The sequence below is a fragment of the Nelumbo nucifera genome, chromosome 1, assembly GCF_055504915.1.
Source record: "Nelumbo nucifera cultivar China Antique chromosome 1, China Antique-T2T, whole genome shotgun sequence".
Lineage (NCBI taxonomy): Eukaryota > Viridiplantae > Streptophyta > Magnoliopsida > Proteales > Nelumbonaceae > Nelumbo > Nelumbo nucifera.
The window spans coordinates 140366817-140391514 of NC_142649.1; the positions used below are offsets into that span (position 1 = coordinate 140366817).

A 24698-nucleotide genomic window follows, 5' to 3' on the forward strand; every position below is an offset into this window, starting at 1 on the left:
TCAAGCCTCAGGGCGTGAGGTGTAAAAAGGTATAAGTCTCAAGTATCAATGATTATTTAGCGATTTAATGCAAAAAAATATATTTTATGTATTTTTATAGTTAAAAATATATGGAAGAAGCACTTCAATAATTATGAGCCGAACAAAAATGAAAAACAAATAGGGGAAATCAAGTGCTATTAATTTCTGAGGAGTTTAACAACTGTCAAATTTGTAAAACTTAAACTGGCTTTTATACCCATTTACACTTTGCTGTGTTTGAATGATCAGTGTAAGAGTAACGTTAGACTTTTGTATGCGTTTGGAGAATACCTATCATGTAAATCTCCACCCCTCTAACTAAGTTCCAACTCTCTCTCCTCTCAAAGACGAGACAACTCAGAACTTAGAAGTCTGAACTTTGAGAAGTCGACAAAAGCATTTCTCTGGACAATCAACATTAAATGAAAAATAAAATTATTAAATTTTTCAGATTTTTCCATACATCACACGGGTAGCATAGTATTGCATAAAAAGGTAAGTCGTAAACGCTTAAAATCTGAATCCGCGCGCGCCTTGACATTATCACCAATTCACCATTACATTACATCTTTCCTCCTCGTTTATATCATCTTTCCATGCGTTTGTGAATTGTGATACTCCTCTGACCGGAACTCTTCATTCACTTGATACACCTCAACCTCATATAGCATTCATCAACACTTTCTTGCTCACACTTCACATATATACGATAATATTTAATTCACTTTCAGCAATTAATTAAAATATATATGGTCTTCTTTGCTAATTATATTTATATATACCTAATACATCATGAGTCGTGAGACGATATGTAGATTTGACAACCCAACCCAATCAAAGGCCTCACTGCCAATGCTGACTAAGGCCACATCCTTATACTGCTCAACGATGACAATTTATCATTTTCAACAAGTTAACAAATTTGACATCTAGCTAGGCGACCCTTAATTAGGCTGTGTTTGGTTTTAATGGAGAAGAGAGAAACAGATCGAAAGTGGAAAGTATAATATATACATGTATGTATTAACATGCATACCGATTGTTTTGCATAAGAGACACACTAACATCTTCCTTCCCTGTTCATTTATTCCTCCATTTCATTCTAAACATCTAATAGTGCAAAATATATCGCTTTCATGTATTCCGGTAGTTGATCAGTTTCATCCATCGACATCCCACCTGAATAGATCAGGTGATCACTAATATAAAATGAACAAGAAGGGATAGAGTAAAACTCGTAAGGCTTAGTTTGCAAGGAGTACAAATATAAATAGAATGCAAAACCATATCTTTTGTATTATTTTGTATGTATTTGCACAGTATATATTTGTATTTGTACTCATTTCAAACTGAGCCTAACTATTGAATAAGTTAATAGAAACTCAGTCGACAAATGATAATTCTTTTTTTTTAAATACCATTAGATATGTAACAAACCTTTCAATTGCATTTGTAAAGAGTTGGAGTTCTTCGAGTGTACCATATATATATGCAAAATCTAAATCTTCCCCTCCCCCCTGGAGGGATGAGAGATCCATTATATGGATAGCCAAACCCTGTAGGTAGGTAGGGCGAAATTTAAAAAATTTCTCTCTCTCCCATGTGGGAATCACATTCTCTGTTTTAGAAAATCTACATTTTCAAGGATCAATCTTGAACCTAAACCGAACCAGATCTGAAACCAAAAGGTAGAAGAGGGATATACCTGATAAAGAGTAGCAGTAACTCCCAATGAAGGTGTTCACACTCAAGGAATGCTCTAAAGACTGCTTCCACTAAAAATGACACAGCGTAGGGTGGAGCAGAATCAGCAAGTGGTTCTTCACAAGAACAGAATCCTTCAGTAAGAATTCAATGGAGGGTATGTGAGCACAACTTCATATCAGTTTTTCACCAAAAATGATATCAAGAACCCTTCTTGATCGTTCCTACAATGGAGAACGAATTGGCAATGGTGGCAGCAGGAGGAGGGCGCAAGAGCAGAAGATGGCGCAGTCTTATTGTTGCTGTCTTCTCTCTTTCTGTGATCTGAGATCTGATTGAGTTGAGTGACTGGAGGTTCGCCCTCCTCCTCCTTTTATAGCCTTAAAGAAAGCTCCTAATCTCATTAGGAGTTTCCTAATCCAAATCCTTATTTGGATCTGGACTTTCTTTAAGAGATAAGGATGAGCCCTTATCTTATCTGTAGATTAGATCAACCCTCCTAATCTCATTAGGAGCTTCTTGATCCAAATCTCTATTTGGATCTGGACTCTCTGAGTGAATAGGGATAACTCCCTATCCTATCTGCTGATCTAAATCCCAGAACCGCCCCTCTTTAAATAATCTAATTATACTAGTTCGAATTGGGCTTTACGCCCATTAAGTCAATGTGCTCACTAACCTTCCAAACTGTTGCCCAGTTGGGTTTTCTTGTATGGGTTCAGCCTAGCCTCTGTTACAAGGCTTGTCCGAATTCACTGTAATGGATAGTGAACCCCTAAGCCCATCACTATAGACTCTTAATGGGCCCAACACTTACACTAAGTGGTCCCTGGGCCAAGCCACCTTATAAAAACCCACGGACTATGGGCAGGTATTACCCTCAATGGTCTTATACTTAACCTCTCAGCCCATAATGATCAAACACTACCCGATAAGAGAGGACCTCTCCCTCGGCTGCAAGGAACAGTGTTGCACTCTCTACTCACATGGATCCCAGGAATTAAAACCTTTTGCAAACAATTTTGAAACCATAATATATATATCTCTATATAAATATATTTTGCAAAACAAATTTCAACGATTGAAATCAACTGCCGACAGTTTAGGTTTCCATCAGAGAGAGTGCATCCCCGATCATTACCTTTGTCCGACAAAGGGGCTGATCCTGTCACTATGATCACCCACTCAGATGAATTCTCGGACTGTCCCAACATACCCAGGTTTTGACCCCCTTTAAGGCTCTCAGTAATTGGCATATCAATGACAACCCAATCCGACACCTAGTGCAGTATCATAATCGAGTATAGGGGTCAGGTGTAACATTCCAGTTTTGCCCATCAATCTCCAAGGTCCAGGGCAATACTAGAATTTTAGTCCGGTTCAAGGTTTCAAGAAAACCCACACTGCATGTACCTTGGGTCTCACCCTGGCAGTTGAGACAAGCCACCCCAACCAACTTGGCGGCACATCAGTGTTAGCCTTGGCAAGATAAATCTCCCCAGATCTATCCAATGGCTGTGAAGATTCTAAACTAACACGAGTCTCATATGTGTCCAGTTTAAGGGTATTATACAGAAACACACCACAATAACATGATTCAAATATGTACTTTATTCATTTACAGTAAATATCATAATGTACATCATTCTGATTGGAGCTAAGGGCATACACTGTCTAACACCTCCCACACCTTTATTAAAGACATAGACAAACCCAGATTATATTAGTTGAAACATACATACATGCAACTAGAAGGAATAGATTGGGGAGTCGGAATTAGGAGTCTAGAATTAGAATCAGAATGGGCCATTCGGATCCCAACTATTTGGTTAATTGGCAGGAATTGGAATTCTACTCCCATTCTTATCTGAACCAAACAGGCTATGGGAATAGACCATTCTCATTTCGATTCTAATGAATTCCGAATCCATTTCTAACTGTGAACTAAATAGACCCTAAGAAACTTACTTTGATATTTGGCTAAGGTCCTTGAGATGTAATGACTGTAATCGATTGAAATTTAGGTTTGCCAACTGTAGCAAAACTTCATTATGTGTTTTTTCTTCTTGGTATATAGAAAGATATGTAATGCCTACGCCATGCCTCTAACTTCAGCATACCCCTGTGTAGGGGTGCCAATTGGACTGGTTTTGATTCAATTAATTCGGTCCAATCCAATTTGAGTCCATTACAAATAGACCAGATCCAATCCAATCAAATGAATAATTTGGACCAGTCCAATTCAATGTCTAGACCATCCAATCTGTTCAAATTTGTTTTAATTTAGATTGGTTTTAACCCAAATTCGGTCCATTGACACTTATATTCTTATCTTATATCAATGAACCAGATATTGACTTAATCCAACCGAATGCTATATAAATTTATTATGGACGGACTAAATCCAATCCACATTGATTTTTGACTGGATGGGGTCCAATTCAAAACCGATCCGGTCACTTGTTTCACAAGAGAAGAGAGGAACTCGTATTGGTGACCATGCATGCACATACGACAAGGGTGAGCTCTGCAAGGGCTTCATCTACAACTTCTTCTCCACGTAGTCCCAACTCCCAAGATGTGCAGCTTCATACAAACTCAGCATGCATCGTGTATCTCTAGTTAAGCAGCTATCTTTGAATTTGTTAAAGATATCTGCTTGACCACATTAGTTGTCAAGGGTTGGGGTCTTGGAGATTAAACTGAACCTGACCCAAGTGGGTTGACCCGGGTGGTTTTGGAGGCGAGATAATATATGAAAAACATTAATTAAATGAATTAAAAATGTAAAAAAAAATAGTATAGAAGAAAACTCAAAGCTTTATATGTACATAATTATATATTATTAATTTCTATATATATATAAAAAAATACCTAATGGCAATCCATGAATTGAATACTAACTCTCGAAGACATGAATTGAATCCCCACTTTTCTTTTTTTCGCTTTCTTTAAGTTACAAATTTTAAATATTGTATTATAAAAACTTAATAGAAAAACTCACCGTTCAGTTTTCTCCGCACATGTGAGGTGCCTATGTATCTGATTCTGATCGGAAGTACACCTCTGCAGGAAATCCAGATTCTCACAAACGGCAACCGACTACCCAATCCAACCGTGCATCGGGAGCATTTCCGGTTCCCCATGACAACTTAGGGAGATGATCCCAATGGACGGGTAGATTGGGCCGTGTGGCGCGTGTAAGGCGCGCTCTATGGTGAATTCGTGCGTTCTCGGTGAAGTAGCATCGTTTTCTCCATGGGCATGGATACTAAATGTAAAACGAGGTTGATTCACCCTGAGCCGTCGGATGGGGATTACACTATTTATTTAGAAATCGAACGTCGGAAGTCGGAACAACTCCAAACGCAAGCTCTCGCGTCTGATGAGGTGGTTTACTTTTACGTGAAATCAATAACGGAAGGGAAGCAGCAATAAGAGGGGAGAGAGTGGGGCACGGGGCACCGCCCCCTGTCCTGCTGTCCTCCTGTCCATCGCCATCTAGCCAGGCGATTGGTACGATCCAATCGTTCTGGATCGTGCAGCAGCCTTTAGACAGAGCGGGGCCTGCAGTGGTGGGACCAGGCACAACTATCAGCACGCTCACACTCACCTGGAGTACAAATGCGAGAGCTACACGTGTTAGGGAGATCACAATACGACAATACAGAGAGAGAGTGATGCGATAGCATAAAGATCGCCGCCGCCTAGGGTTTTATTTATTTATTTCTTGTGTGTTTGTGCTCTCTTTAATCTCGACTGTGAATACGATTGGAAGGAATATCCCTTGTTCATCTCTTCATTTTATTTGCCAAGGTTTCTGTATTTTCGGTTTTGTTGTCTATAACAACTGCGAACTGTGTGAAGTGTGAATAAGAAACATGGAGAAAGATATTTCATCAAATTCTGTTGTTACTAAAGCATCTGACCTTCTTTTTTCTACCGCCTTCACTGGACCGGGAAACGAAGATGGTTTCTTCAACCTCAACCTCTCAGGGGCGGCGGATTTCCATTTCTCCGCTTCATCTGGCATAAATCAAGGAATTACTCCATTTGATATCGGAATTCCGCTAATTTCGACGTCAGATCCTGTGGCTTTCAACTTCTACGGTGACTCTCTTACGCCTCCTCGAAACAAAAATATGATTGATTGCGATGCAGACGGAGATCAACCACCGAAATGCTCTATCAGCTTCATCAACTCCCAGAAGATAATACTCCCCAAACCCGAGCCATTCGATGAGCAACTGATGATGGACAATCCCATCGAAATGTGCAGCTTCAGATCAGGAAGCCTCGATCAGACTCTGCCTCTTTGCGACTGGAGATTTCGTCAGTTACCGGAGCTTCGTTCTATCGAACAAGCTTCTAATGATCTCGGAATTTCGATTAGTTCTCATATGCAGCAAAACGAGCTCGCCATCGTCGAATCTTCTTCTCAGGTAAATCTCCAGTCGTCGTCATCAACCGACTCTTATACACTGGAAGCTATAGTGAGAAACTTCGCGTTACCGAACCCTAGTTCCGTCGCTTGGCTACAGGCGCCAAAGCGAAGCCCTCCGTCATCGGCTGCAGTGCACATGAGCACATTGGCTAGGCAGCGACGGAAGAAGATTGGCGACAGGACGAGGTGCCTGCAGAAGCTGATGCCATGGGACAAGAAGATGAGCATGGCGACGTTGCTGGAAGAGGCGTACAAGTACATAGAATTCCTGAAGGCGCAGCTTAGAGCACTGCAGACCATGCCATGTCAGTCGAGCATCGAGTGGGAGGTGCTACCAGGAAATGTCGGTTTGGAGCTAGGCGGGTTGGAGAAACTGAACCGACAACAACTGCTGCAGGTGCTGGTGAATTCTCCCGTGGCACAGACCATGCTGTACTCCAAAAGACAATGTGTTTTTTCATGGGAGCAGCTGCTTTTGCTGAATAAAATCACTGAGAACAAACAGCAGACGTTATTGTTAGGTTCTTCTTCCTCTTCTCGAGATCCTTGAAGCGGCAGTGTTTCCAAACCGATATGCTCTCTCTCTCTTACCTATGTAGGAATAGTACAATATGACCCATTTGCATCCGAGTGTGCAATTATGACTTCGTAGGAGCTTATTAGTGTAACCATAATGGACTGCAACAGTTCATTGGAAGTTGTAAGAATTTGATCTCTTTCTTCCTTTCGTCCTTACTTTGCAATGTTCTGTTCATTATAAACATTAGAAGTTGGAAATTATCCTTTTCTCTGGTTATGTTTTTGATGCTTCAGAAAGAAATCCACTAAGAGAAGCAAGCTGGAAGGAATAAATAATTAAGATTAAGTAGAATTTGTTTGGATTTAAGGTATACTTATTTCACTGAAGTAAATCAAAGACAATAATTGTTTAAGGAATTAAGAAATGTTTTCATTCCGTATTCTTAATTATTTCACTGTGTTTTGGACGGGAACAAACAAGAAACAGTCCACCTCCTATCCATTCCAGGCCTGGAAAGCTTGCTCTCCGAGCTAGACTGGGAATCTGAAGGTTGATCAGTGGAACAGAAATTTTAAGCCTGGTTATAGTTTCCAGGTTAGAATAAGCCATGTCATTCCCTGGATCAAAATTTGAGTCTGTTCTATGTATGTGGGAGAGATCGATTCACAATTTTCTCCTTTATTTGCTTGCCGAGATTTGATGTTAATTGCAATTTGCCGGACAATTAAACATTATCAGAATTCGTGCAAAAAATACCACTTCCCGTCCTCTCTCAGAGCTAAAAGGAGGTATTAAATGCGATTGCAAGGAGACGAGAGTATCTATTGCGTCATGTTTTATTATGTAAGCTAAGCCAAATAGGGTACAATCCACAAGGGCGATATATGCCTTACAAACTAGACTATAGCTGTCAATGGGTCGGATTCACCTGACAGAACCGAACAGATCGAATCAATTATGTCGATTCTGGTGCTCTATTTTGTGTTCCAATTAATAACTGGACTCGGGACTCGGGAATGATTTTTGCTCTTGCAAACCGATTAACACCTCAGCTGATTACATAGTTAACAAATAGTGGTTTCCTGTAATTTTGTTATATTTAATGTCTAAAAGTGTAACTTACAGTATCTATATTCTATATAAAAGTGTGAATTCACTGTGACTTTTTATTAGATTAAAATTATTTTTTATTTTTTTGTTTGAGAAATGGTATAAAAGTTATTTTATTATATCTTTTGTTTAATTTTTTTTTATTATATCTTTAATGAGTAATAAAATAACCATATTTGTGTATTTAATTCATCTCTAATTGCAAGAGTTGAAAGTGTAATTTTAATTATTACTTTCCATCTCAATTAATCCCCTCTCGTTAAGTCTTATACTCAAGGTTTCAAATATCATTTTCTCTTATCAAATTATATATAATAAGTTATTTTTCACTAATAAATGCTACTAATTAAATTTATGTCAATATTTTTAATAGTAATATAAACCCATATATTTTAAAATTGGCCCAATTAATGAAAATGAAATACATAATTTAGAACTGACCAAAAATGAAATATAAAATAAGCAATTCAACTTTTGGGTTAAATGTGTTAACCTTTTATGTCATAAATAAATAATAAAAATTAATAAAATATAAAATACATAAATTTTGTAAAAAAAAAACATTCAGAAACATGTATAATATCATATATTTATCATATGAAAAAAAAGTAAGTATGCCATATCATAATTATTTTTACACAAAAAATACTAAAAAAAGTTATAGAAAAAATTGAACACATCTATAATTCTATATTTACATTACTATTAAAAATATGAATAAAATTGTGGAATTTTCTTTTGACTAAAATCAAGGTTTTAAAAATCGACCAGGAAATAAAATCGCTTTGGCTTTTGATTTTTGGGTTAATGGTTCAACCGTCCAGTTTGAGCAGGTCAAACCGATAAGATGTAAAATATATATATATATACATTATCATAAGAGGGGAATGTGAGCCTTGGAGAATGAGGCAACTAGTTAAAGTTGAGAAGTGAGAAAAAAAAAAGATAAGAAGAAGAAGAATAAGTAAAAGAAGAAACCGCCATTAGTGGCTATCTCTACATTCATCATCACTACCGCTACAACACCACTTGTCCTTTTTTTTACATTTCTCTAAATCTTTCTCAGATCCTAGATTGTTTGCTTTATTACTGTATTTTGTATTCCTAATATAAGATCGGTGTTTAATCTCTCATCTCTTGCATTGATTTTTTGATTTTTTTATTAGAGTTGTAATTTTTATGTTGTTACAACTTTAAAAGAATCATATAAATGAGAAAACTCAAAATCAAAATGAAAAAACTAAAAATCCTAACTAATTTTGGCCATTAGGAATAACCGAACAACATTATGAGATATGAAAGTTTATTTTTTTTTTCAAATTTTTATTTTCTATTTTATATTTTAAAATAAATAAAAAAATTGGAATTAATTTGAAAGCAACTTGATAACCATTAACTAGGTTAAACATTTTAACAGTTAAACCATCCTAGTAAGCGATTCTCTGACCATTTCAACATTTCTTTTTCTTTTTTTTTTGTAAAATAGTGGTTCATGGTCAAAATGGAACCATTGACCTAACCATTTCCTGAGCCAAAGAATTCAATCGTCTAGTCTGGTCCGGTTTTTAAAATAATGACTAAAATACTCATTTTTGAATTTAGTTTCTATTTAATTGTAAGGTTTAAATTGTAATTTGAATAACTACTTTTCACCTCATTCAATTTTCTCTATTTAAATATTATACTTTTTTGATAAATGAACAAAAGAAAAAAGATACACCAAAAAGATAAAACACTACAAAAAGAAGAGTCTATCTAAGCAAATTGGCCTATCAATGATACTTAAAACTTTACAATTTCATATGATTATAACATTTTTGGATGGGGTGTTTATGTAACCAGATTCGAATGTTGCAATCTGCATCTGATTAATAATGTGAAAAGAAAAAATAAAAAATGCATAAAGTTTATAGAAAATTTTTAAAATATTAATTATTACTATAATTATCATCATCTAGAATGATGATAAAAGCCATTTGGATGTTGCAATCTACAATGTGAAACTTTTTTAGACTAAAATTACCCTCTACATTTTTTGTTTGAGAAAGGGTAAAAAGCCATTTTATTACAATTTTCATGGCTACTAAAATGCTCATAAATGTGTATTTAGTCCATTTCTAATGGTAAGGTTGAAAATGTAACTTCAATTATTACTTTCTACCTCATTTAATCCCCTCTCATTAAGTCTTATACTTAAATTATTAACTCTCATTTTCTCTTATTAAATTAGATATGTGTCAATATTTTTAACATATAAACCCATATATTTTAAAATTGACTAAAAAACAAAACCATTTTTAATCCAAGTGGTGGCTAAGCAATTCAACCATCCGAATTGATCAACCTACAAAGTCATAGTTAGGTAATAAAATTTTTAAAATAGAAATAAATATAGACTTACAAAAATGTAGAAAAAATTAGACACATTTATGATATTTTTATTAATCAAATTAAAAAAAAATAGGTGTAATAAACAAAAATTATTTTACTGGTAATGAAAATGAAATACATAATTTACAACTAACTAAAAATGAAATTACTTTATTGTTTGAAAAAGATCAATAGTTCAAATTTTGGGTCAAACATGTTAACCTTTAATGTCATAAATAAATAATAAAAGTTAATAAAATATAAAAATACATAAATTTTGCAAAAAAAAAAACATTTAGGCACATGTGTAAAATCATATAATTATCATATTAAACAAAAAGTAAGTGTGAAATGTTAGAATTATTTTTACACACAAAAATATAGAAAAATTGAACACATCTATAATTCTATATTTACACTACTATTAAAAATATGAATTAGATTGTGGAACTTTCTTTTGACTAAAATACTCATTTTGGAATCTATTTCCTATTTAATTATGAGGTTTAAATTGTAAACTAAACTACTACTTTTCACCCCATTCAATTCCCTCTATTTAAAACTTACATTTTTTGATAAATGCACAAAAAAAGAGATGCACCAAAATATTACAAAAATAAGAATCTAGCCAAGCATGTATACCTATCAATGATACTTGAAACTTCATAACTCGATCCAATTATCATATATTTGGATGAGGTGTTTATGTAATCAAATTTGGAATTGCAATCTGCATCCGATTAATAATAAAAAACAAAAATAAAAAATACATAAAGTTTATAAAAAATTTTGGGTACATTATTACTATCATTATCATTATCTAGAATTACCTCGTGCAAAGCACGTGTAAGTTACTAGTATAAAGATAAGGGAAAATTATGGATACCTTGTAGTTTTGGGGTAGTCATGACACTTTAGGCTCGGTTTGGAAGGAGTGCAAATGCAAATATGTAGAGTGTAAAACCTTGTATTTTGTATTGTTTTGTATGTATTTGTAATGTACATATTTGTATTTGTACTCCTTCCAAACTGAGCCTTAGGGAATGTTGTTTTTTGGATTTTGAGAAGGGAAAGTTGGTCAATGGGATTTTGATTTCCATTCACCAAGATACTCATGTTTTTTTTTTTCAAATTTATGTGGGGTCTATGGAAAATTTATTTTCCTTTAGGGTAAGTGATATCCATTTCCTAGGTGGGTTATAAGTAACTTTTCCACCTAGGGCCCCGAGGAAAGTTGCCAACATTTGGATGGAACAAAATTGTCCATTTTAATAATGACTTCTTATTGCTAAAATAGTCATTTTCTTATTTACCTGGGGAATAAAAGAATACAGGTAAATGCACTTACCTGAGTAAGTAACTTCCTGAAAAGTGAATGAGGTGTTAAGGCCCTCAACCTTCAAGAGTGATAATTATTAATTACGTACTCTAATCTGTCATAAATCAATATTCAAGTCCAAAACCATTAATCAACGTTATGTGAACAGTAAAATTATCAAGTTGCTCATTTTAATTTCCTTTTATTAGGGTTGTCAATGGGTCGAGTTTGGGCCGGGACTAGCTAGAACCAGAACTGACCCGACATGAAATATTGAGTAGGGCTGTTCACGGGTCGGGTTGGGTCGGTTTACTGAGGTTTTTCCAACCGACCCGACCTGGTCGGGTTACCTGAGATGGAAACCGAAACTGACCCAGTGTTAAGCAAAACCGACCTGGTCGGTTAGAGCCGGGTTGGGTCGGTTTGGGTCGGTTTCGGCTCTAAGTTCATCCATGCCCCCCATGACCCATGTGCCTGTGTGGTGCAAGTTTGGGTTGTCAGATATTTCAGTTTTTATGTAAAACTGAAATATCTTTATTTAACAGTTTTAAATATAAAATATATTTAAATTAAAATTGAAATATATATTTAAAAATTTAATTTAAAATCAAAATATATATTCAGATAGATTATATTTAAATAGTTAAGTAGGAACTAAGTCGGTTTGGTTCGACCCGAACCATCGGTTTATGAATTTGTACAACCCGAAACCGACCGGTGCTGATGAAAACCCGGCCGGCTCGGGTTGGGTCGGTCCGGGTTGGTCAGTTTGGTCGGGTTGGGCCTTCTTATGAACAACCCTAATATTGAGGACACAAAACTGAGCTAGACTCGATAGGGTTTGTATTTTTTAGACCCAGAACTGAACCAATCGGTTCTCGGGACAATTGGGTCTGATCCAATGGACTCGATTATAGTATATATATATACACAACTCAGATTGGGTCTGAATCAGTTCAGAACTAGATGGAACCGGTTCTGAATCAATAATAATCGAGACACTATATTAGGACCTAGAACCGACCCACCAGTTCCAATTCCTAGAACCAGAACTGACCCAATCAGTTCGAGTCCATCAGGTTGTCGGACTCCACCTATTAACAGCCCTACCTTTTATCAGGTTGTCGGACTCCACCTATTAACAGCCCTACCTTTTATACAATCCTAATAATGATTTTGTTGAGCTGGTTTAAGAAAATGGCCAGATTCTGATGCAAGGTCAATCTTATAGAACTCTAAAAAGTCTCTTTGAAATTGTCTCAAAAATATGTGAAGGGTAGTTTTTGGATTTTGAAATGTTTAAAGGCACACTTGACATCACGTGCTGTCAAGTGAATGCTAACGATTAGATTTTGAGTGTTGATTTAATTTTTTGAAAATTCAGGGTACTTGATTGTTGCATTTGAAAGTTGAAACCGTTTAAGTGTCATTACCCCAAAATATAGGGTACTATTTTGTAATTTTATTAAGGTGACATTATCAAAAGTGAAGTTTTAAGTCATTATATATCTATCTATCTATCTATCTCTATATATAAAGTTATTAACATAGGCAATTCTAGATGTCAAGCATAATTGGGTCTAATCAGGTTAGACCCTATTACCTTGGGGGGTGTTTGGTATACAATGTTATTGCATTTTAGGTTGATCAAGAAAGATGTGTTGTTTTGCCATATATGAGTCATTTCATTAAGAGAAAATGCATCTGTGCTGAGACAAGAAATAATTTGGTGGGAATGGTGAAGAAATTGATATTTGGGAAAACTTGGTTGCCAAGCCTTCTCCTATTCGAAAGTTGAATCTGAAAAACCAACAAACTCTACAATTTCAAAGGCCTCCTAGTTGATTAATAGCTGTTCTAGAACTTGGATCATGAATATCATTCATTGCCTCTTCTTAGAAGAAGTTAGATGCATTCTACAGGTCCCTTGGAGTTGATCAATCTCTTAAGACCGAGTTGCATGGGGGTTAACAAAGACGGGAGGTTGATGGTAAGGTTCGCATATATACCATTTGGTAATTAGAGAAGTTATGAACAGAAGCATAGTAGAATCCCAAATATGGATCGTTACATTTGGAAAAGAGTTTGGAAGTCCAAAAGCTATCTGGAGAGTTAAATACTTCATATGGAGATGCCTTCAAAATTTGGTTCCTACCTTCACCAAACTGAAAGAGAGGCATGTATAGTATAGATCAATGAAGAATGCCCAAGATGCGCTTCCTTTGAAACCATAAGATCTTGTTTTCTTGTTCTAGAACTTCTAATATATATAATACAATTTCTAATTTTAGAAATATGATGAGAAATCGTATTTAAAGTGTCTTGATCACATAAATTTAAAATGTGACATGTACATCTAATATGAAATAATTTATCATTTAAATATGGTTTAATTGAGATTTAAAAATATTTATTATTGAATCATTATTACTAACATTATCAAAACTAATAGAAAAAAAGTTTATTTTCAATTTCATAAGTATGTAAAGCATTTAAAATAATTGTAACAATTGTGGGGCCAGTATGTGGTCATTCAAGTCTAGTAAAACTTAAAATTATTTTTAATAAAATTCAATTTCCATCAATAAAATGTCTAATAACACAAATATAACTTGTAATATATTTAGAGGTTCAAATATTAGAAGTTAGTGCAACTTTAGAATTAAGTGTTGATAAAGTAGAAATTAAATTATGTTTATATGTATAAAAAAATTTAAAGCATCTACTCTAATAGTATTTCTAGAAACTTTTATAAATTTGAGATTTACAAATTATTGTAAAAATCTTTCTAACCTAGTGTCTTCGGTTAAAAAAATGATTATTCGGCATATACAATATATACTTTCCTAATTCTTGTATCATTTTTTCTTGAGAATATTGAAAACTACCAAAAAAAACTACATCTAATTTGTGTTTGTGATGATTATTTACCATCTTCTACATTTTTCATGAGTGGCCATATGTCTGCCTAAATGGCAATAAACCTGTTAATGGGCCGAGTAGCCCGACGGATTGGCCTAGCCCATCCTACTATTTTTTAGGCTTAGACAAAATTTCAGGTTCATGAGCTCAAGCTTGGGCTTTAAATACCAAGCCTAACAAATATATATATATGTTTATTAATTTATTATTAAATACTAATTTACTATTCAAGAAATACGAATTAGTTTATTAATTTATTAAATTATTACCAAATTAGTATAATATAACATTAGCCATAGAATCAATAGCAACCAATGTTGTTGTATTGTGATTGAACATCATTGAAATTAAACATGTTGAGAAATTGATTTTTAAGAACAACCATTTTTAAAAATAATAGTATTAAAACTAAAAAAATAAAAAATAATTTAATTGTGATTTAACACGTTTGCATGCTTAGAATCTCAACTTGATTTCAACTGTTGAATCCTCCAAACCTCCCAAATTGCTAACTTGAGATACTTAAACAAACCTTCTTGTTGAAACTTGAATAAAGTTGAGAATTAGAGAAGTATGAGAGTGTATGTATATGAGTATTTGAGAGCGTGAGAAAGTATGGGTGTATGAGAGAGTATGAGAATTGGTGTAATGAGAATGATGGAGGATAAGGGTATTTATAGGAGTTGGAGTTAATTCAATGGACCAAAATACCCTAAAAATTAGTCATTTTTAGTTGTTGGGGAGGGTATTTTAGTTATTATAAAGCTAATTATCACTTTATCCAAATATTTCTCAAATTAGCTGTTGTATAGCTAATGGGGGCATTATTGTCATTTTATTTTTCCCTATAAAGCCAAAATACATAAATACCCCCCTCAAATGACTAATTAGGGGATATTTATGTAAAAAAATCCAAAAAAGCAAAAGCTAGCCGTTGGGACGATCCCAATGGCTATATTAAGCAGATAAGTCGATGCGGCCCACTACAGACCAGGTTGTACTGTGGGCCCATGCCAACACTACTTGCTTTATTGTATTGTTCCATATCGGCCCGCAAACCTAAAAGCCCAAACCTGACACTAAAGCTGTAAATTGGGCTGTGCTGGGCCAGCACGACACGACCCGCCAACGGCCAACGCAAAGAGTAGGCCATGCTTCCCATCCCTGGGATAAGTTGGTGGACCAGCCTAGCACGACCCATGGCCCGGGCCCATGTGGGCCTGCGTCGTACAGGGTTGTAGGAATGGGCTGAGCGGGCTGCAAACCATGCTGTGGGCCTGGCCCATACCATTCTAGGCTACGAGCTAAGTATGGGCCTGGGATGAATCGGGCTAGGCTGTTTTTTTTTTTTGTTTTGTTTTTTTTTTGACATTTTGATTTTGTTGTTAAGTAAAACTAAAATACTTAACTTTCCTTTGGGAACAATTGAACAAATTGAAAAAATAAAAATTCTAACAAAGAAATGAAAAACATACTTAACAAAATAAAAAATGTCAAATGGACAACAAATTGGAAAAAAATAGGAATTTTATTTCATTTAAATTTGAAAATTGAATAATACAATGGTAAAATATACTTAACAAAATGGAATAAAATATAAAAAATATAATAAAACTACAAATTGAAAATTAAAAATTACATTGTTGAAAAAATAACATATAATTTAAATAAAATAACAAACTTTACAATAATTTTAAAAAATGCTACGAAATTATTGAGTATACAAAAAGAATATTATCTTCATCATTTTTCTTCAAGTTCTACCTCCATCTTTATCTTGATTTTGATCATCTATTTCAGGTGAATCATCATGTGTAATGCCATGCCCTCCTTTGTCTTGTAATCTATTCTTAACATCTAGCCAATCTTTGAAGCAGATGCATATCTCCAAACTTTTATCATTCACACAACTTCTCTTGTCATCCAGCACCCTATTACCTGCATTAAAACAACACTCTGATGGAACTGTAAACACCAGAGGGGTTAGTAGATCGTGTGCCATGGTGGCAAAGACTAAATAATTTTTTTCATGTCCATTCCACCAAGATAAAATATCAAAAGTATTCATTCCTTTCGAGTCGAAGGAATCACTTAAAATAGAAAAAAAATATTTGTAAATAAAAATTAAGTTCAATAAATGAACGTGTTGATGAGGTGGCAACAAATTTATACCTCTCACTTATTAAAGACCAAAGTCTATCTTTTGCATTATTGGAACCAGTTGTTTCAGAAGTGGAAGTTGCACTTGAACAAGTTGTAGATTTTTTATACCCTACCATATTAGATTCATTTATGCTATACATTTCAAATAATAAACTATTAATTTTTTTCTTTTTGATTTCCAATTTCAATATTCATATTTTCAGAATATGATTCAAATAAAATATCTACACATCTTTTCTAATCTTAGGATCTAATATTGCAGTTAAACAATAAAGAGTTGAAATGTTCTCCTAATATATATATATTTTTTAAATTTATTTTCCATTATTTCAACAATACCATTAAATTGTGGTTTTTTCTATATTTTGCAAAACATGCACTAATCATGAATAATTGGTTAACTAAAAGACGACTAGTTGGGTAATAAACACCAAAAAATTCCTTAGTTGCATCATAAAAATTGTGTAAAAAATCCCGTATACAAATGGCCATTTCCCAATCTTCATCAAGTATAATATCATGTGGCATTTTTTAATTATAAAAATCAGAAAAGAATTGTTTATATGGAATACAACTCTCTAACATAAACTAAGTAGAATAACATCTATGTTGAACACCTAACATAAAATGTTTAGATTTTAAACCATAATTATGACAAAAATATTTAAATTCTTGTTTTCTTGCTATATATATAATACATCAATTTCTAATTTTAGAAACATGATGAGAAATAATATTTAAAGCATCTTGAATACATAAATTTAAGATATGACATGCACACCTAATATGAAATAATTTACCATTAAAATAAGGTTTTAATCGAGATTTTACAATATTTGTTATTGAATCATTATTATTGGCATTATCAAAACTAATAGAAAAAAGTTTATTGTCAATTCCACAAGCATGGAAAGTATTTAAAATACTTGCAACAATAGCTAGGTCAGTATGTGATCATTCAAGCCTAGTAAAATTTCAAATTCTTTTTTGTAAAAGCTAGTTTTCATCAATATATAAAATGACTAGTAACACAAATATAATTTATATTAAATTTAGAGGTCCAAATATCAGAAGTAATTGCAATTCTAGAATTAGGATTTGATAAAATAGAAATTAAATTTTGTTTATATGAATAAAAATTTTTCAATGCCTATGCTCTAATAGTATTTCTAAAATTTTTTAAATTGAAGATTGTTCAGCATGTACAATATATTTTGCCAATTCTTGCCTCATTTTTTCTTGTAAATATTTAAAAGTACCAAACCCCCTCCCAATTTGTGTTTGGGATGTTTTCCCTTCTTCTTGTTTCTCATGGGTGAGCAAATGTTTACCCAAGTGGCTAATACCACCTTTACTACACTAGCTAAAGTCACTCCTATATTTTTGGGATACAACCCTTTTTCCCTTCCCCTCAACCTCATCTATTTTAAATAGTTTTCAAATTGAGCTAGTCAATTTAGTTCTCTTCTTTTTCCTACCCCCCAGTAGTTGTACTAGTACTAGGGGTGGGAACTTCAGCAATTTCAGTAGCATCAATATCAATGCTAATGCTATCATGTTGTTATTGAATATCTCCGGCATTAAACATGCTAAGGAATTGGTTTTGAGAGGAGTCGATCATTTTTTTTTTAATTCTAAAGAATAAAAATTAATTTAATTGCACTCACCTGGATTGCCAGTTTAGAATCTCAACTTGATTTCAATGGTTGAAGCCTCTAAGCCTCACAAATTGCTAACTTGAGATACTTGGGCAAGCTTCTTGTTGAAACTTGAAAAAAGTCAAGACTTAAGAATTAGAAAGTAGAGAGAGAGATAGAGAGAGCATTCAGAGTATGATAGCTTGAGAAAGTATGAGAAGAGAATTACTGAATTGGTGCGGTGAGAATGCTGGAGAATTGGTCTATTTATTATAGCAATTAAGAATAATTCAATTGTCCAAAAATACCCTAAAAACTAGCCATTGTTTAGTTGTTGGGAGGGGTATTTTGGTCATTGTAAAGTCATTTTTCATTTTACCCAAAATACCCTATAAACTAGCTATTATATAGCTATTGGGGGGCATTTTTGTCATTTTTCTTCCCTAAAGCCAAAATACATAAATACATAGTTGTTTATAGCTGTTAGGGATATTTCTATAATCCCCGCCCCAAAAAAAAGCTAAAGTGTACCTCAAGTGGGCTATGTTTAGCCCGTTGCGGGCCCGTGGACCATACCGTGTCGTATGGACTCATGGACCTAAAATCCTTGGCTCAACATGAAACATGACCCACACGATCATGTTATACTTGGCACAACCCATATGCCATCGTTCTAGGCCACAGGCGGCGCAACTTGATTTACAATGGTCTGATTTATAGCTCTACCCAACACAAACCATACCCCCGGGTCGTGCCCCACGTGATATATAATAGGCCGATTTACAACTCTACTCACTTAACACTTGAATATCTCCCATGCCTTCAAAAAAAATCTCCCATGAATAACAATACACATGTACGGGAGATGTTCTCATAGCAAATCCGTTGCTTATCCGAACCAGAATTTGCTCTTCACGGGAAATTTTCTCAATGTACGACTGTGATTCGTCGCTGGTTTGAATTCCGCGTTTTTCAACTCAAGATTAGCATTAGTGTTAGTTAGGGGTGTCAGTGGTATTCAAAAATCCAATTTCGAATTTGATATTCAATATAATCAAATCGAATTCGGATATGAACTAATTCGATTCGATAAATATCCGAATTCGATCGATTATTTAATTCTTATATATAATATATAAAATATTTTATATAATTTATTTATAATAATTAAGTTATATAAATAATTTATATATTTATACATTTTATATTAATAAAATATTTATTTTATATATTTATTAATTATCTAAAATAATTAATTAATCGAATCGAATATTCAAATATTTAATCAGATTCGAATTCGGATATTAATTTTCAATACCTGTTAGATATCAAATCAAATATGGATATCGGAATTTCTAATTAGATTCGATTTCAGATATTGCCTGATCTAATTCGAATTTGATCCATTTACACCCCTAGTGTTAGTGTATGACTATTTGTTACGTAAATGTTAGCACGCTAGGAGGATAAGATGCACTTCGTGTAGTTTAGATTACATATGGATTGTACGTGCTATGATGCGCCGAATCTCAGTTTACAAGCAGGAAGGGAATGTTCAATTTTCGATGTACATATAGCATATTTCTATCAAATTGGGATCTACTACTCACAGATAGCGCCTCACACCGACTTCACACCCACATTCCATTCGGTACGAAAACATCTCCTATCTATATAATTTAATTAACTATTGGTATTTTTTCATTATTATTCAATAATTTGTGCAATAAAATACTGTTAATAAAATGGGTTCTGCATTTTAAATTTTCATTAAGGTCTCAACACATAAGTTATCTAATAATATTATTAAAACTATCAATTAATATTTTTATATTTAAATTTCTTATTTTTATTAGTGTTTATTAAGTTTGATTAAATAACAAATTTTATATTAATATATATATATATATATATATATATATATATAAATGTTATATATTTTTTATACTAGACTAGATTTAAATAAAAAAAATTAATTTGTATAAATATCATAGTCTTATAATTAACACAAGCCTCTTTATCAATAGAAAATGTGCAAGCCCGAGCCCGATCCGACCATCAGGCCTAGATCTTGAGCCCGAGCCCAACCCTTATATAAAGCCCGAAGCTCGATTTGTACACAAAAGTCTAAGTTCAGTATACTTTTATAAACTAATATTATATTAATTTAGTAATAATTTAATAAATTAATAAAGTAATTTATATTTCCTAATAGTAACAGCATATATATATTATTTATTACATATAACATAAGTACTTTTTTATATATGTAATAGTATCGGGCCATTCTAGGGATGAGGTGGGGAAATTTGAGGATTCCCCATCCTTGATCAGGAATGGGGTGCCTTGCCCATGAACTCACCCGACATTGAGGTGCGGTTGCCTTGCCTTGAACTCGCCTGACGTTGGGGATGGGGTAGGGATGGAGTAGAGTGTCTTGACTATGGGGCCAGGGACAAGGATGGGGTGCCCCACCCTGAACCCACCCCACTGTCATTCCTATGTAATTGTTAATTATTAGAGAAATTAATAAAAATGTTAGCTTTTGTAATTACTTTTATTTATTTAAAGTTAATCAAATTCATTTAAAAATAATAAAAATAATAACAATTATTAAAATTACTATAAATTATTAATAAAAATAAATTTATTAAGAAACATTTGTTCATATTAAATTAACAATAATTATTTTCTATAAATTAATATTAAATAAATATATATTTTATTAAAATTTTAGATATTAACATTAACTTTAAATACTTTTAATTAATTAACAATAAATTTTAATTATTAATTTAATATAAACTAATAGTAAATAAAATATTAAATAATTAAATCTTTCGGATTTTCTCATACATCACATTATAAGATGTTACCGATGTACGGCCAAAATATGCTATTAGTCCGGATTCAGTTATATTTACCAACTGAGCACGATTCCCTTTTATAAAACACGGACAACGTGCTATGAATCAGAGGTCCCACTTTTATGAACTAAGATGCCTGTGCTTGGTTGGTTATAAAATTTTTCGGTATCATAATCAACCCGAGATTCGAAAACATATTGACGTGTCCGATTCATATATTGAATGATGTAAAAGATTGAGCCAAGACCGTCGTTGATATGGCGTCTTCGGTCTTTCTCTTCAATGATGTTGATCGGTTGATCCTCAGTAACGCGGACGGCGAGTCAACGACCTTCTTTCTAGAAGGTAAGACGTAAGACTTAATAGCCTGTCTGGCGGCTCTGTCTCACTCTCTCTCACTCACACACAGTCTTACTCGGTCTCTGTATTTATAAAATCGTTCTCAGTTGGTAGTTCTTTTCGACCTCTGTCGTCTGACTTTGCCCCAAACAACCTGAAGGCTGAAGAATTTGAAGAAGTCCGACTCTGACCCTACCTGAAGAATTTGAAGAAGAAGAAGAAGAACACAACAAAAACTAGAAATTACGGGTAAATTTTCGATTGATTTCTTATATTCGTTTGAACATTTCTTTTAGAGATTCCTGGAATTTGGTCTTCAGTGATTTCCAATTTCGGTTTCAATTCATATAGTGGGGACTGGGAAGAAGATTTTCTTGTTTATGTGACGAAATTTTGTTTTTATTAGAAAAATCTGTTGCTTTGCGTGAATTGTATCTCTGAATCACAATTTCATTGTCTTGTTTGATGGTGGTTTAAGGTTTTTTCTTTCTATGCTTTTGGAGGGACATAATGTTTCTTTTTTTCATTTTCCTTTGCTACAAAGGGATTTTTCTTTCAGCATTTTTTTGTGTGAAAGGTTGGAGTTTTGACATTTCTGGAAGGGGGAGAATCTCTGAATTTGTTTATTGTGCCTGAAGGTTAGTACCTGTTGCATCCGCACAGTGCGCTTGAAAATTTTAGTCTTAGATTGTCAAAAGCTTCGGGAGATTTCCCCCCTTTTTGATCTGCTAGAGCTTCTGGAAATTTTAATGCCCAATTACAAAAAAAAAAAGATAAATAAGAAAATCGCTTTTGTATCATGATGCCCCCAAAAATGCTAGAAAAAATATCTACGTTCTTCTAATTTGGAGTATCATCTTCACTTTCTCAATTCCTTGTATTGCGCTGTTGCAGGTTGAACCTTCTCTTTCCAAGAACTCGAGAAGGTAGGCATACTCCGCATTTTTCATAATATTAGAGAACTGACCATAGTTCTTTACCTACATCCGTATTAGTCATCAGTAGAGAGAATTTCTCAAGCAAACAACCAATGGAAGACTCAAAGCCTGAACTCATACCAGCTTTTCAGATACAGTGTCAATGGTGCCCATATATCCTAAGATTTTTCTCATGCCACTACTGTAGCGCATTCTGAACACATGGTTGGGTCCGTGAAGTTCAACCTAGATAGCTCCCCTGATTCCCCAATTTCAATTCACTCTGACTGTGATACTTTTACTTCATTGAGCAATAGCCTGGAGCAGTACAGTTCAACAGAGAACCTTTCAGGGAATATTAGTCCTTCCCGTAATTCCTCACTTGAAATCAACAGCTCTTTTCCCAGGATTATCCCTTCTCCTGTCCATCTTCCAGACAGTGCAGAGCTCTATTCTGGTGGGAGTTCACTTTCAAAGGATGCAAACCGTGATCACAGTATGAAAAACACCTTACAGGAACTAGAGAACGTTCTAATGTGTGATGCTTATGAAGATGAGTTAACCACTTCCGGGAATAAGTGGTTGCAAATCTCGACTCAGAGATCAAAGGACTGGAGCTGGGAATCTCTCCAGAGATCGCATGTGATTCAACCTCAACCCTACCTTGCTTCCAGGAATCTGAGGTTGGGTGCTGGAGTTGATGCTGAGAAACGTCATAGGGCAACTGAGACATCCTATCAGGAAATTGTGCAGACTGATGTGAAGCAATTGTTAATCAAGTGCGCAAGGGCTCTCAATGAAAAGAGAACAGATTATTTCATGAGGTTGGTCCAACATACCAGGGGTGTTGTATCCATCTCTGGAGAACCAATCCAGCGTCTTGGTGCTTACATGTTAGAAGGGCTGGTGGCGAGAAAGGAGGCATCAGGCACAAACATCTACCGTGCATTGAAGTGTAGAGAGCCAGAGAGCCAAGATTTGCTCTCATACATGCAAATTCTGTATGAAATCTGCCCATACCTTAAGTTTGGTTACATGGCAGCCAATGGGGCAATAGCAGAAGCATTCAGAACTGAAGATCGGGTTCACATCATAGACTTTCATATTGCTCAGGGAACACAGTGGCTGACTCTGATACAAGCACTGGCAGCAAGGCCAAGTGGACCTCCTCATGTGCGGATCACTGGGATTGATGATGCAGTATCTAAGTATGCCCGTGGAGGCAGTTTAGAGTCAGTTGGGAAGAAGTTTGCAGCTATTTCTCAGAAATTGAAAATTCCTGTTGAATTCCATGCTGTGCCAGTCTTTGCAGCAGATGTAACACGAGATATGCTTGATGTGAGAGCTGGGGAAGCAGTGGCTGTGAACTTCAACCTGCAGCTCCACCACACACCTGATGAGAGTGTTGATGTGAATAATCCAAGGGATGCACTACTGAGAGTGTTGAAGTCACTTTCTCCCAAGGTAGTCACCTTGGTTGAGCAGGAGTCCAACACAAACACGACCCCATTCTTAACAAGGTTTGTGGAGACCTTGAATTTTTACTCAGCAATGTTTGAGTCAATTGATGTGACTCTTCCAAGGGATAGAAAGGATCGGATCAGGGTGGAACAGCACTGCTTAGCCAGAGACATTGTCAACATAATTGCTTGTGAGGGGAAGGAGAGGGTGGAGCGGCATGAACTTCTTGGTAAGTGGAAATCTAGGTTTATGATGGCAGGGTTCCAGCCATATCCCCTGAGTTCTTACGTCAACTCTGTCATAAGGGATTTTCTGAGGAGCTACTCAGAGCACTATACACTAGTGGAAAAGGATGGGGCCATGCTCTTGGGCTCGAAGGCTAGGAACTTGATCTCGGCTTCTGCCTGGCATTGATGACTTGAACAATTTACTATGGTCGAGTCGACTGTTAGACAAACTAATACGGAATTATAGATTAATTAGCCTATTTTTTATTAGATATATCTATGCTTCTTCCCTAATTAGTGATTCAGATTTTTATTTTTATTTTTTTTTGTCGTTACAATTTCAGGTATAGGAGGAGTTCATGCTTTTTATGTATTACTTAATTTGTCTAGAATACTTGCATTTTTGTAAAATAAATGTTGGTTTTGTATGAAATTTTTGGGTTAAGTATTTCATTGTTCTTTTCTTTGTGATGCATATATATTTATTTAAGTCTTGATGGATAATTGTCACGGGGCTAATCGGCAAGGCCCTGTGCGGCACTCGGATGGGGTGAGTAAGCCTATGCAACAAAGCAAACACATACAAAAGGCAACAAGAAGGCACATGAATTAGCAAAAGGCTACTTGTATTGCATTAATAGGCGGCAAGCACAAATACACAGTTCAGTGTCGAGGGGA

The 24698-nt window shown here is 34.6% G+C and overlaps 2 protein-coding genes across 3 annotated transcripts; both read left to right on the top strand.

Moving 5' to 3' along the window:
- Window positions 1–5478: 5478 nt before the first annotated feature.
- On the top strand, window positions 5479–6997 carry LOC104585742 (basic helix-loop-helix (bHLH) DNA-binding superfamily protein). The gene has a single exon (XM_010242717.3). The coding sequence runs from the start codon at window positions 5607–5609 to the stop codon at window positions 6717–6719; it is 1113 nt and encodes a 370-aa protein (XP_010241019.1). The 5' UTR covers window positions 5479–5606; the 3' UTR covers window positions 6720–6997.
- Window positions 6998–21466: 14469 nt separating this feature from the next.
- LOC104585743 (chitin-inducible gibberellin-responsive protein 1-like) lies at window positions 21467–24453 on the top strand. Of its 2 annotated transcripts, XM_088894471.1 has the most exons (3): window positions 21467–21664; window positions 21960–22053; window positions 22310–24453. In XM_088894471.1, the coding sequence occupies exon 3, from the start codon at window positions 22555–22557 to the stop codon at window positions 24205–24207; it is 1653 nt and encodes a 550-aa protein (XP_088750597.1). In that variant the 5' UTR covers window positions 21467–21664; window positions 21960–22053; window positions 22310–22554; the 3' UTR covers window positions 24208–24453. The 2 variants fall into 2 exon arrangements, with proteins under 2 accessions (XP_088750597.1, XP_010241020.1); XM_010242718.3 differs by lacking the exon at window positions 21960–22053.
- Window positions 24454–24698: the final 245 nt, after the last annotated feature.